Source organism: Mercurialis annua, linkage group LG6 (assembly GCF_937616625.2).
Source record: "Mercurialis annua linkage group LG6, ddMerAnnu1.2, whole genome shotgun sequence".
NCBI classification, from domain to species: domain Eukaryota; kingdom Viridiplantae; phylum Streptophyta; class Magnoliopsida; order Malpighiales; family Euphorbiaceae; genus Mercurialis; species Mercurialis annua.
In genome coordinates this window covers 1,662,970-1,677,977 of record NC_065575.1, presented here as the reverse complement: position 1 = coordinate 1,677,977, position 15,008 = coordinate 1,662,970, and the positions used below count along the sequence as shown (strand labels likewise).

The window sequence follows — 15,008 nt, the reverse complement described above, 5'->3', positions numbered from 1 at the left end:
AATATACCTAGTAGAGTTGTATTAGGCAGGTGAATCCTACTTTATAGGGATTCGGCAATATCATAGAGATTCTCCTGATTTGTCGTGATCTACCTTAATCTGATAAGAGTCCTATTTAGGAACGTCTTCCTAAATAGTCTTATCTTCCTAAAGTAGAGCTTATCCTTCCATATGTAATGTTTGTGTCCGAATAGGACAATATTTCCATACTTGGTTGATTACCCGAATCCCGGACTCGATGCGCTCTCGGCGGATCGCGTGGGATTCGGTCTTTATGTCACCGAATCTAAAGAGATTCGGCATTTCCTTCATATCTTCGGATCTTCAGGGGGAGTCCGGTATCACCTGAGAGTGGATCTCCTGTAACTCGGCTCCATAATACTTACAATAGGATTCGGTATCCATCATTAGCCCCCCCGCAAGTGAGCTGAAGTAGTTTGGCATTCATGCCTTAGTAGATTTTAGCTCTTTTGGAGCTGAGTTCTTTTATACGGGCGAGTCGCTTTATATTCCGGGCGAGTCGTTTCATCTTTAGTAAGATTCTTCGTTGCCACGTGTCGGTATTTAATGATTCAACGGTTAATGATTCAAAAACTTTTTGTATTTAATCTCTTTGCATTTCTTCTTTTTCCTCTTACTTACTTTTCGAATTTACTCTTATTTCTTGCAGCTATTTCCTTTTCGTTCTTTGTTTGATCATTTGATTCTTTGTGACTTGTTTCCTCCAGATTTTTCAGGTATGTTTTCTTTCGTCGTTTGGATGTTAATATGGTTTTCTTCTTTGTATATATTCTCCATGATTTATATTCTGGAAATTCCTTTTCTGTACTTGGTGTTCTTCGATGTGTTCTTCAACGTGTTCTTCAATATATTTTTTGTTTGATCCTTATTCTGTGTTTATGTTTGTGATTTCCTGTTCTAGGATGCCTCTTAGTCGAGTGGAAGCTGCATGCGCTGCTATGGCTTTTACCCGATCAAAGCTTCGTAGGGATGAAGTCTTAGATATCTATTTTAAGTATAGCTTTCCTTTCGATTATAGGGTAATATTACCCGGTGCCGATATGGTTGCTTCCGATTCTCCAGGATCTTCTTGTAGGGCGGTTCTCTTCGAAGAGCAATTCGCTGCTGGTCTTAGGTTTCCTTTAGATTCATTTTTAGTAGAAGTGTGTAGGGATTTAAAGGTTGCTCTGGGGCAACTTTATCCTGGTACGATTAAAGTAGTGCTCGCCTTTTCGGAGGCGTGTAGGCTCCGGGGTTATGCCCCTTCTCTCAAAGTGTTATATCATTTTGTAGACTTTAGGAAGTGTGATGGTTGCTTCGTTTTCGCCCTTGGCAGAGAAGGGCGATCTCGTATTTATCTTCCTTGCCTAAACAGTCGCTGGCGAAGGCGTTTCTTTATTGTTTACCATAAATTTGCTTTTCTTCATTTTTCGGATGGTTTTTCTTCTCACCAAGTTCGGAGCTGTCCGTCTCCTTTAAGTTTATCCGAGTCAAAACTTGCTTTCGACATATCTTCCTGTAGTGTTGTATCGCGTCCCATTCTAGATGTCTTGGTTAATAGTCATCTTCGGCGTCGATGGTTTCCTTTGGAGGATCCTCCTCGAGGCTTGGCGGATCTTTGCTACTCTTTTGTTCAAGGTATATTAATTTGCTTAAGCTCTTTTTGATGTTTCTTTTGTAGGATGTCTTCTTCTTCTGACGATTTCCTTTCCGGGTTTCAAGTAGATTTGGATGTTCCGATGGGTGGTCCTGATGTTCCTATCGCCAACATTATTCCTGGCGACATTGAAGTGGATGTGGCTCCTGTTGATATTCCCATAGCTCCCGTTGAGATAACGTTCCCTGCGGGTGGTGAGGTTATTGTTGTAGATGATGATGATGACTTGGCTGATCCGGTAGGTGACGAGGCGGTTCCGTCGCTACTTCCCCCTCTAGCATCATTTATCGTCTCGGGGGGAGTTGGGGGTGTGGCTTCAGAGGGGCCGGTTGTTGCTGATTCGGGAGAGATTTCTCTAGGTCGAGACCCGGATTCTCCGTCTAGGAAAAGACGTCGAGTTGGCGATGGTTCTCCATCGGGGGAGAGTTTTCCTGGAAACTCTTCTGCTCCAGATTTGGTTCAGTGGGTCGAAGGTCAGGATCCTGCTAGTTTGCTGAATCCTAGAGTGCTAGAGGAATATATCCGAACTTTGGCGATTCCTGATGATGTCACGTGGTTCTGTGGTAGGCCGGGTCAGGAGCTTTCCGATCTGGCTTGTTTTCATGGTTTCTCTGTAAGTGCTTTCTTTCTTGAATATAATATGTTTTGTATTCGGTTATTTTCTTATTTGTTTATTTCTGTTGTTTGTAGGCTCTTCAATCTGTTCTGGTATTGAACGATCGCCGACAGTGTGCCGAGGAGGAGGTCGAGCGTTTGTCTTCTCTTTTGGCGACGTCCGAGTCTGAAAGGGCGAAATTGAAGGCCTCTTTGGAAGAGCATGATTCCCTTTTGGCGCAGCTCAAGGCGCAGGATGCGATTAATGATCGCCAAGTTAAAGTGATCGAGAAGAAGACCGATGACTTGACTCAAGAGATTGAGGAGCTTATTCGAATCAATTCCCTTGTTGGTGGGGAGAGGGACAGTCTAAGATCGGAGGTTGAAAGTCTTCATATCCGTCTGTTAGATACGAAAGCTTTTTACTCTGCTTTGATAAGCGAGTATCGTCTTGCGATTGGGAGGAAGCTTCTAGAGCAGAATCCTAATATTGATCTTTCTGGGGTTAACGGGTTGGATCCCCAGGCCATCGCTCGTGATCTTCTCGTCAAGATGTCTAAAGGACGCGTCTAATAGTTTTTCTTTTGATTGTATTTGCTGATGTACTAATTTTGCTTTTTGTAATTCGCAATTTATGAATATATTTTCTTCGTGTTTCTTCGGAATGCGTTCTCGCCTTATATTAATTTTTATGTACTTGTCTTGCCTCGAGGGTTATTCTAAACCCTGTTCTTGGCGTTGCTTTTTATAGAGTTAATCTAAACTCTTTTGTTTTTGTTTCGAGTTAATCTAAACTCTTTTTTGGCGATTTGCCTTTACTGAGTTAATTTAAACTCATTTTTTAGCCTTTTGTGGCGATTTGCCTGGTTCGGCGATTTTGCTTTGAGTTAATTTAAACTCATTTTCTTGGCTTTTAACCTTTTGTGGCGATTCGCCTAGTCCGGCGATTTTGCCTTGAGTTAATTTAAACTCATTTTCTTGGCTCTTAGCCTTTCTTGAATTTGATCTTTATTTTTTCTTCTTTCATCTTCGTGGCTGTTCTTGATTTTCATTTCTTTATTGGTTCGTCTGGCTAATCAGATAGCAGCAAAATTGAACTTTTATTGATAAAAAGATGGCATACAAAATATTAAAGATAGATTTGACGCCATCTGGTAAGACGTAAAGTCGTTACCGATGATGGGTCGTTTTTCGTTCTTATTCTTCCTTCTTTTCGGTTTTGTTTTCTTGGAGATCCACCACTGACTCGTCATAGCACTTCTTGGCTATTCCTTGGTCTCCTCTCAGCGTCACTACTCCCTTTTCAGTTGGTACCTTCATTGCCAACGCTCTGATGCTGGTTACTGCTGCCGAATCATGGAGGAAAGGTCTTCCTAGGATGGCATTATATGTCAATTCCATGTCCACTATGTTAAATAGTGACATGATTTTCTTGTTTATTCCTCTTTCTGGGCCGATTATTACTTCCAAGGTGACTGCTCCCAGCGGAGTGATGGAGGGGCCACCGAGTCCTGATAGCGGAATTGGGATTCGGCGTAGCCTTGATGCCGTTCCTCCCAACATTTTGTATGCTGCGTTTGTCATGAGGTTTACCGCGCTTCCTTCGTCGATAAGGATCCGCTCCATGTTCCAATTTTCAATGATAGTGGTCACTACCAAAGCATCGTTGTGGGGTGCTTTGACGTGTTCATAGTCTTCTACATCGAAGATCACTGGCGGCATGTGAGTTTCTCGTATGTTCATTACTTCCTTCCTCTGCCTCCTCCTGATCGTGGAGCTGCTATGTCCTCCACCGTTAATCATGTGTATGGTTCCCAGAATTTTGGATGGGCGCTCGTCTTCCTTTTCTTTCGGCTTGTCTTCTCTGTTTCTTTTTTCTCCCTTGTCATTGCTCTTCTCTTTTCGGGCCACAAATTTCCTCAGCTCGCCTGTGTCGATCATTCTTTCGATCTCGACCTTCAAGTCTCTGCAGCTATCCGTTTCATGTCCGTAATCGTCGTGAAATTTGCAGTACTTTCTGGTGTCTCTTATCTCTGCTTTCATTTTTGGTGGCCATACCACGTTTTTGACGTTTTCTTTGATCCACATGAGGACATTAGTTCGGCTGGTGTTTAGTGGAGTGAAGTTATTCTCGTCATCTCTGGGATCATATCTCGATTCATATCTTGTCTGGGGGGCGAATCGTCTACTCTCTTCGGGTCTTCCTCTCCTGTCATCAGGTTTGGACTTGGTTTTTTCTCTGGATCTCTCTTTTGATTCTTTTCCTTTTGCTTCCTTTCCGCGAATCGCCCTTCGTCCTTCGTCTAACTCGAAGTATTTCTGGGCTATGCCCATTAAGTTCGAGAAAGTTGTGGGTTTATTGACTAGTAGCTTGTCCACCAGCTTTCCAAATCGCGTCCCGTCTCGCAATGCTTCTGTCGCCATGTCGACGTTCAGGTTGTCTATCTTCATAGCTTGCTTGTTGAATCGTTCGATGTAGCTTCGCAGGGTTTCTCCTTCTTCTTGGATACAGGCTCTCAGGATACTGGTAGTGGTTTTAGCTGGGATGTTTGTGAGATATCTATTGAGGAACTCTGTTGAAAGCGAAGCGAAGCTTTTGATCGAGCCTGGTTTTAATTTGTTATACCATCTCTGGGCTGTGCCCGTGAGTGTGGTAGGGAAAACCCTGCAGAGGATGGCGTCTGATACGCTGAGTAGCCCCATGGTCGCTGTGAACCTAGAGGTATGGTCTCGGGGGTCTCCTTCCCCATTGAAAATTGGCAAGATCGGCAGCTTCATGCTGTGCGGGATGGTTTCCTCCATGATCTCGGGCGAGAGGGGTGATCCTTTCAACCTGAGGTCGTCTATATCCAATTCTTCAGATTTTAGTTTTTTGAGCGCTTTGGCGATCTTTTCTTCTAAATCTTCTTCCACCACATATGTGGCTTTGCTTTTTTGGGGTGTTTCTGACGATTCGCCCTCTCCTTCTTGGTGTTTTTTCTTAGTCTGCTCTTTCTCTGCATCTCTTTCTTGTCGCTTACTCCTTGGCGGGGCGTCTTCTTTTTCCTTCTCCCTTTGTTCGTCTCTTTTTGAATTCATACCGCTCCGGGCGTCCTCCTGGTTGTGCTCATTTCTGGGTGTCTCCGGTGATTCCTCGTTAGATTTGTCTCTGTTCGGACTTTCCTCGTCGCTGGTTTTATTTTCTCGCTGGTTTCTTGCCTCGTTTCTTTCTTCGTTCCCTCTGGTTCGGGGTTCCTTGCTTTTGTTGTTTTCTGCCCTTGTCTCTCGTCGGCCTGGGTTTGCATTTTCTGTTCTTTCTCTTCTTCTGGGAGCTGTAGGGCTGAAGTTTTCCCTTAGCATTTTCATAGTTTATTCGTGCCTGTCGTTTGTTCTTTTGGCTTCGCTAGCCAATCTGTCAAGATTTTCCTGTACAGATTCTAGTATCTTTTTCAGCATTTCGCTGTGTGGATCTTGTGCTGCTGCATTTGGTGCTTGTTCTTCAGTGCTCAGGTTGAAAGCGATTGGGTTGCTTCCCCTTATCGGGTTAGTTTGATACTGGGGTGTTGAGAAAGAGGGTCCTCCGGTGTTGCTTTTTTCCCCGGAGTTGTGAAGCCCGTCTTCCGTCACGTTGATTATCTCCGGAGTGTTTTTTGGGTCCATTGGCTGTTTGTCTTTCAGGTTTACTTTTTCAGAAGTCATCTTCTTCAATGAGATTTGTATTTGAGTTCAGAAAAGCTCCTTCTTTTGAAGTTTAGTTAAGCTTTTCCCACAGACGGCGCCAATTGATGGAGTCTGCCTTCTGAACCGGTGAGTGAACCTGCAAAACAGGGTAGAAGCTAACCGGACGGTGGTTGTCCGATTAACTCTCCGATGCTAAAGTCAGTCTAGAGCTTTGAGCAGCGTTTTTAGTATATGAATGTAATTGTCATTCTAGGCATACCTCGTGCTCCTTTTATAGTAGTCGAATATACCTAGTAGAGTTGTATTAGGCAGGTGAATCCTACTTTATAGGGATTCGGCAATATCGTAGAGATTCTCCTGATTTGTCGTGATCTACCTTAATCTGATAAGAGTCCTATTTAGGAACGTCTTCCTAAATAGTCTTATCTTCCTAAAGTAGAGCTTATCCTTCCATATGTAATGTTTGTGTCCGAATAGGACAATATTTCCATACTTGGTTGATTACCCGAATCCCGGACTCGATGCGCTCTCGGCGGATCGCGTGGGATTCGGTCTTTATGTCACCGAATCTAAAGAGATTCGGCATTTCCTTCATATCTTCGGATCTTCAGGGGGAGTCCGGTATCACCTGAGAGTGGATCTCCTGTAACTCGGCTCCATAATACTTACAATAGGATTCGGTATCCATCATTTACTGATAATTCACATTTTTTTGAAAAATGAAATGATTTAATTTTTAAATAAAAACAATGAAATTATAAATTATGCCATGTATGAAAATTGTCATAATAATTTGATTATCAAAAAATTGAAATGACTTTATGTAATAACCCGGAATTTTGAAATATTAAATTAAGCTATATGTGTTAATTTGAACGATCGGAATTATAAAAAGTGATATTTAAATTCAAATGGAGAATTTAAATATTTAGAGAAGCCCATAAAAATATTGGAATCATAAGAAATTATTTTGGAAATATTTGGATAAGTATAATAATATGACAATTTTGGAATGACGAACTTCCAAAATTCATATCTTCCTATTCCGACATCAGAATTCGATGATCTATATGTCAAATCGAAGCTATCGACGTCCTCTTCAATTATATGAATTTTATTTCATAAAATTTGAATGAAAAATAGTGCAGAAATTTAAAGAACAATGCAGCTCAAATCGAACCGCTGGGTTCGTCAGGATTTAGGTAACCATGACTAAGGAAACGTGTTATTTAAGTTCAAATTGAGAATTTAAATAATCGAGGAAGCTTATTAATATATTTGGAGTCCAAGTAATAAATTACAGCCATATATGACATAGACGAATGAAAATTTTATTAGAGCCTAATTCGTAAAGTAAGAATGAGAAACGATTACGTATGCGATAGAACTTTGCGAACATGATACGCATATCATGTTATTGAGAACACGATTAGATTTCTTTGTGCCTTAGGAGGCCGAGCAAAGAAATACGTGAGCGCGTGCAGCCGCGCGACAATTAAACGAGACCCTAAGAGAAGCTTTAGGTAATAAACGTGAACCAGTTCAACCGGCAGATAGAGGCCGCGAACAAGGTAGAGGTCGAGAAGGACCTGGAGTATATCAAGCTGGGAATGTGCAGGCACCGGGAATGCCGCAACAACCCAATTTGGATATAAATCATTTAGTAACAGAAGTTACTGATTTGTGGAGTTGTGTGTCAATAATGGGACAGTGGATGCAACACCAGCATCAACGAGAAGAGAGAAATGTTGATAGAGATCTGGTGTTAGCATACGTAAAACTGAGCCCAAAAGATTTTGATAGATCAAGTGATGCGTTAGACTTTTTGGAAGAAGTCGAGCAAAATGCTCGTAGACTTCAAGCTAACGAAAGACAAACAATGTTGTTAATGGAGATGTCGATGAAAGGTCCAGCCAAGGATTGGGTCGACAAGTAATTGGACCAATAAGGGTCATATTACATGGGCAGAGTTTGTATAAGGATTTCTTCTTACCGTTTGCGGTAATGGGAGGTAATCGAGACAAACTGTTGTCATTAACTCGTGGTTACAAATCTGTTTAGGAATATGTTACCGAGTTTAATCGATGGAGCAGATTTGCTCCAGACTTGATGACAGATCGAGTCAGAGTAAACACCATGTTTGTGAAGGGATTATGACCTCAGTTTATAGGACTGTTGAGTCAGAGAGACAGGAATTTTGTGCAAGTTGTCGACGGCGTAAGACAACTGGAAAGCACATTAATCCAATTTGGTAAATTTCCTGACCCCTCACAACTGAATGAAGTTAGAGATGAATGTTTTGGTTATGGAAACCAAACTTCAAGGCAAATAAGAGAAGTGACGATAAAAATCTTTTGGAATAAGTGATTTCGCAGAGCCCTATGTCTATAGAAACATACGATGGCGCCATTAAAAAAAAAACAAATGTGTTTAATGAAAAAAGAATGTTTTATGAACACATGATTGTGCCCGGAGACGATTTATGCCGGCATTGCATTGGCACGAATAGAATTGCATCACTACATCCATATTTTGTTCACTATTAGGACATGCATCATGTACATTATGTATGTTGAAAAGAAAAGAGGAATGTCATTGCAACTCTTGGTGATGAGAGAAGTCATCACACCGGTGCACAATTATGGCATGATTTTATAAGTGGAAAAACAAAGTGATTTTAAACAGATAAGTTTTTAACGTAAGTACACTGAGATATTGGCTCTGTAATATAAAGAAAGGAATAGAACAAGAAAAATATACCTTGTAAGGCCTAAATAGGAAGATAGTTTTATAGAGTGATGAACAACATGGTATAAAACATTCTGAGACTTAAATGGAAAAGTCTCCAAAGAAGTAGTGATGATGTGGAAAAGAAAATGTTGGAGTATAAGTGATATTATAATTCGAGGACGAATTATTTTAAGGAGGGGAGAATGTAATAACCCGGAATTTTGAAATATTAAATTAAGCTATATGTGTTAATTTGAACGATCGGAATTATAAAAAGTGATATTTAAATTCAAATGGAGAATTTAAATATTTAGAGAAGCCCATAAAAATATTGGAATCATAAGAAATTATTTTGGAAATATTTGGATAAGTATAATAATATGACAATTTTGGAATGACGAACTTCCAAAATTCATATCTTCCTATTCCGACATCAGAATTCGATGATCTATATGTCAAATCGAAGCTATCGGCGTCCTCTTCAATTATATGAATTTTATTTCATAAAATTTGAATGAAAAATAGTGCAGAAATTTAAAGAACAATGCAGCTCAAATCGAACCGCTGGGTTCGTCAGGATTTAGGTAACCATGACTAAGGAAACGTGTTATTTAAGTTCAAATTGAGAATTTAAATAATCGAGGAAGCTTATTAATATATTTGGAGTCCAAGGAATAAATTTGAGAATTTTTGGACGAAAAAGTATATTTTAGCCGGACTGCAATTGGACTGCAGAATTAATAAAGAAAAATCATTATAAAATAAAATAGACGTCCCGAGATAATAATTTGGAAGTTATTATTCATGAAATAATATTTGGAAATATTTGGGAGAATTAAATATCGTAAATGGTAAAAGTCAATTTTACCCTAAACTTCGATTTATTTACGAAATTGCCACAAGGGCAAACTTGTAATTTTGCCTAAACTAATAAATATCCTAAGTCTTCTTCCCCACTTCATTTCCAGCAAATTTCTTTTACCTCCATTGTTGAATGCTCTCAACTCACCATTTACCCTTAGCTATGTTATTTATTTGTTATTTCTCAATAATTTCTTAACGAAAAACGTTGGAAATCACCCGCTAATTACTAATCTACAATTGCATGTAGGATCAAGGTATAATTGCTAGCTCAAAATTTTGTGTTTATTTTCTGATGTTTAATAAGCTTAAAGTATGTGTTTTAGTTGTTGAAATTTGTGGTTTAATTGTGTTTAAATCGGTTTTTGTGTATCGTTTTGATATATTCGGTTTGAATTAATTTTTATATATGGGAAATTAAATTAGTTTTAAGTTATGGGCTGATGTTAAATATTATTTTTATATATGTTTTAAAAGGGTTGATTTTTATGGATTAAAAATGTTAAAAATTGTGGGTATTATTAATTAAAGATGGGTTTTGGTTTTTAAGTGTTTTAAATGCTTAAAATTGTTAAAAATATGAAAAATTGATTTGATTTATATTTCTGGGCTGATGTTGCTATTTAATAAATTACATGTTAAATATTTGTGGAATTAAAATGTTTAATTGATGAATTTTGAAGGTTGTTTAAATCGAGTTCGGTTTTGATGATTTAAATGGTTTAAAAATTATCAAAACAATAGAAAATAATTTATTTTGATTTAGGGGCTGCTGTTTTAAAAATATTAAATCAAAATATGTATTGGTTGATTTTTGGGTGATTAAAATTGTGTAAAAATGATTCTTGAACGTTTTAACGGTTTTAAAGCTCATCGGAACTTGACCGGAATCCGGTGACCGGAACTTGGTGATCGGAGTGATCAAAACATATTTGGGATTCTGAGTTTGAGAGTTGATGATTTATTAATTTGTTTGGATTTGGACTTGATTGTCAAAATTTAAAGTTTAGGGGTTAAAGTGTAATTTTCATTAAAATAAAGGACCAATCGGTAATTTAACCACATTTCCAGATTATAGATGTATATAATCTGATGTGAAATGATTTTAAGAATTTTAAATGATTTTGATGATTTTTGAAAGATTTGGATGTGTTTTGCCGAAAACTAGAGTTTTTGGGTTAAATTGTACTTTTTCCAAAATTGAGGGATTACATGGTATGTTAGCCAAATATCCCAGATTATATAAGTTAATAATCTGAGATAAAATGATTTTGTCGATTTTGAAATTAATTAATTTACAAAAGGACCTAAACGGTCAATTTTGAAAAGTTTGAGGGTATTTTGGTATTTTGACCAAAAGTGGAATTTAAGCCAATATGGGGCTGTTTTAATAAATTTAAATAAATAACCTTGAAGTGGAAAGTATTATTTGATATAAAGAAATATATTTTTATACATTAAAGTATATTTATGAAAAATGAAATATTTAAATGAATATTTATGAAAAATAGTTTATATGTAAAAAGAGTTAAGTAAAGAAAAATTAAATGAATAAAAATATGGACTTATTAAATAATAAATTATTTGGGGGATAAGAATTAATTAATTAAATTAAGATGGTGTAGAGTTAATTCCAAAGTAGGATTTTATTAATTAAGAGAATTAATATTTTGATCCTAACTAGATTCGACAAGTTGTCGAGCTATCGGGTCGGAGGACCAAGGGAATTAACGGAGTTGTATAAAGGAGCATTGACGGAGTAATACCGTAGTTAAACGGTTTCTGTGAGTACATGTTTTTACATTTCGGTATTCGTAAAGTCAATTATTTTAATATGCTATATGCTATATGTGTGTTGCAGTGTTATGTGACTACATGCTTTTGTTGTATATATATTATAAGTATATATATTTTGAATATACAAAAGTATATGTATAGTTTTGAAAGTTGTTATGCTTTTGCCTATGATTGGATGCGTTGTTGTCAATATACTTGAATTCATAATATTGGCAAAATAAAGTGTATTGTGTGTAATGATTGTTAGAAAGCGTAGAGCAACGCGAATATGTTACATCGGTTGGCTTCGCTAACGATGTCAGGATTGTGTGTTACATCGGTTGGCTGTGCTATCGATGTCAGTTTATGTGTGCGTGTTACATCGGTTGGCTGTGCTATCGATGTCAGGATTGTGTGTTACATCGGTTGGCTGTGCTATCGATGTCAGGTGAATAAGGTTGATCGGTTGGCTGTGCTATCGGTCCCATAAAATTTATGTTTGTTGTGAATAAGGTTGATCGGTTGGCTGTGCTATCGGTCCCTGAATTTTTTATGTATGTTGTGGATATGGTTGATCGGTTGGCTGTGCTATCGGTCCCATAAAATTTATGTTTGTTGTGAATAAGGTTGATCGGTTGGCTGTGCTATCGGTCCCTGAATTTTTATGTATGTTGTGGATATGGTTGATCGGTTGGCTGTGCTATCGGTCCCATAAGATTATGTATGTGTGATATGTTGATTAGTTTCGCCATCAATGTAGATGGACGAATTTAAGATATATGGTTTATATTAAAGGTCAACGTGTATGGTTGACTTTTATTGATATGGAATGTCTTGTCAAAATATGTTATGTGTGAGTTCAAGCTTCAATGGTTTTTAAAACGTTTTCAAAGGATTTCGAAAATACATAAAGTTATTTTTATATATATAAAACGGTTTTCACTTTATGTAATATTTATTTGTAATAGCATGAACTCACTCAGTTTTATACTGACCCACTCCTCCCAACACTTTCAGGGAAAGCTGGTCTGATTTTGAAGAAGGCTTTTGAACGTTTATTTCTCGGAAGTCTAATTTGGTAAAAGACTGTAAAGAAGGTTTTAAGTTCTAGTTGTCCGCAGTAGATTAGTATAGTCTTATTGTATTCAAATGTTTTATAGCGTATTTAAACTCTGATGTTTTGTCCCATCAGTTATTCAATAAACGTTTCATACGTTTCTCTTTTAAAAAGCGAAAAATTTATAGTGTTTTTCAGGCTTGCTACGGGTTTCGGAGCAAACACTCCCATTCCCTAGCGCCGGTCTCGACTCGAGATTTCGGGTCGTGACACTTTATAAGAATTCCACTTATTTGCGGTGAACAATTTTATTGATACAAATGAGAACTATAGCTACCATTTAACAAACTTATTTGATATATAATAATTGCTCTTAATATTTTTGGGATCATAATATTTATTCTTTTAAAATTTAAATAATCTATTGTTATTTTTTAAAATTTATTCATATAAATAAATAGTTTAGTATGAACAATTTAGTAGTAAAAATATATATAAATTAAAAAATATCTTTAATTTAAATGAAATGATCAAATACAATTAGGGGTGAGCACGGTTCGGGGGAATTCGGGGATTGACAAATCTCCAGAACTAGACCAAAAATCGGGAATATCAAAAATTGGATCTCCGGATTCGTACCAATAATCGGTTCGATTCGGTTTGAAGATTTTATTTCTCGGCACGGTTCGGTACGAGGATTCGGTTCTAATGGTTCGGTACGGTTCGGTACGAATATCACTATAACCACGGATATTATTTTATTTAAAATGTGATCTCTATTATATTATAATATACTATGTTGACTTTTAAAATTAATTAACTACTCATTCATTCATTTTTGCTTAAATGCACAAAAAATCACCAACTTTTGCGTGTTTTTAGTATTTAATATAATCTTTTAATTTGGGCATATTTAACATGAACTTTTCAATTTTTTGCAATTAAGACCACATGTGTTTTTCTTTAAAAAATAGTGTTATTTTACATCCAAAACGACGTCGTTTTAATATAAAACGGTGCCATTTTATATCCAAAACGGTGTCGGTGTCTTTAATTGCAAAATTTTGAAAGGTCATGTATTTTTTTGCCAAAATTAAAAGATTACGTTAAATACTAAAAACACGCAAAAGTTGGTGATTTTTTGTGCATTTAAGCCTTCATTTTTTTATATATTTTCAACTATCACAAATAAATAATCATCAATAAAATAAAAAGGCACAACATGTATATTATCCTTCGATTTAATATTAAATTTTTGATTATTTGCTAAGGGTACTTTTATCTATTTTCAAATCTAAAATTATATCATTTTATTAAGACTATGTAATTTGGTTAATGATAGAAAATAACGAATATGTATTGTTCATATCAATTTTTAAATTTTTTTTAATAATTATTAAATATTTAATATATTCATATAATTTTTATTGAAATATATAAGTAATTTTGTTGTTATGTAAATTGATAATTTATATATATATATATATATATATATATATATATATATATATACTAATATTTTTATTATTTAATTTTATGAAATAATTTTAATATTTAGTAATTCAAAATTAATACGAATATAATAATCAAATTAAAAATAAAATAATATATATATATAGTTTCGGTTCTTCGGATATAAGTTCGGTATTTTGGTTCGGTACAGTTCGGTTCGGTTCTCGGTACAGTTATTTATAAAAGATCTAGAGCCGTACCAATAAAATTTTCGGTATGGTTCGGTTTGAGAAAAGTCAATGATCAACGGATATTTTTCGGTCGTGGATATTTTTGATCTGATTTTTAATTTGATTTTAAAGATATCCAGGATTCGTGCTCACCCCTAAATATAATAAAATATTATGAGCCGAGACGTTGATTTTTTTAGAAAGGTTAGCAGTAATTGTGTAATTAATGTTGTTTGGTCACAACCCAGCTAATTAAATTTAGGTTAAAAGAGCACAATAGCTAACGTGTCAGTTGTGGATTCCGGTTTTGAAACACGAGGACATTATAGTAACACAAAATGTTTACTACAGTGCACATCAGTCGGTTATCACTTGGTCAATTACCACATATACTTATAATTCATTTTTAGGTATTACCATTAAATCAACTTATAATTATTTAAATATGCTTTTGATTTTTGAATTTATTAAGCAATGTAAAATAATGTTGTGTTCCTATTCAAGCATCTCATTTTTTATTAGACCATATAAATTATATTCATAATTTTTATAGATGCATATGATGCGGTTCAAAAATTATTTTATTTTGTCTCAAAATAAATTTTAACAATAAAAAACTAAATTATTATTGATATAATTATGTGGTTATATTTACTTTCAATTATAATAATCAAAATTTATAGTTTTTAAAACATAATCAAAATTGTACTTCTTTCATTTCAAGTATATAGACATATTTTAGATTTGTTTTTTTAAAAGATTAATAGACATTAAATTATTATTTTAACAAATAATTGCTATATATATCCCATTAATTACAGTGAAATATATTATAATAAACTAAAATGTACAAATGAATTATTATCTTATAAATACTTATTTTATTTAGATAAAATAATTTTTTTAATACCAATATAGCTCAAACAGTACAAGTAATGAATAGCATTCCGTTAAAATTGTGGGTTCTATTCCTCCCACAAGTTTGCTCTAT

At 35.7% G+C, this 15,008-nt stretch overlaps 1 protein-coding gene across 1 annotated transcript; it reads left to right on the top strand.

The window, feature by feature from the left end:
• The first annotated feature begins 534 nt into the window (after positions 1-534).
• On the top strand, positions 535-2,909 carry LOC126686173 (uncharacterized). Its single transcript, XM_050380209.2, has 3 exons — positions 535-1,638; positions 1,726-2,270; positions 2,348-2,909. The coding sequence occupies exons 1-3, from the start codon at positions 843-845 to the stop codon at positions 2,822-2,824; spliced, it is 1,818 nt and encodes a 605-aa protein (XP_050236166.1). The 5' UTR covers positions 535-842; the 3' UTR covers positions 2,825-2,909.
• Positions 2,910-15,008: the final 12,099 nt, after the last annotated feature.

Excerpts from the sequence above, each read along its gene's own strand:
- LOC126686173 (XM_050380209.2), top strand. The coding sequence starts at position 843 with ATGTGTTCTTCAACGTGTTCTTCAATATATTTTTTGTTTGATCCTTAT. Across the intron at positions 1,639-1,725 it reads TTGCTACTCTTTTGTTCAAG|ATTTGGATGTTCCGATGGGT; the intron begins GTATATTAATTT and ends GGTTTCAAGTAG. Across the intron at positions 2,271-2,347 it reads CTTGTTTTCATGGTTTCTCT|GCTCTTCAATCTGTTCTGGT; the intron begins GTAAGTGCTTTC and ends TGTTGTTTGTAG.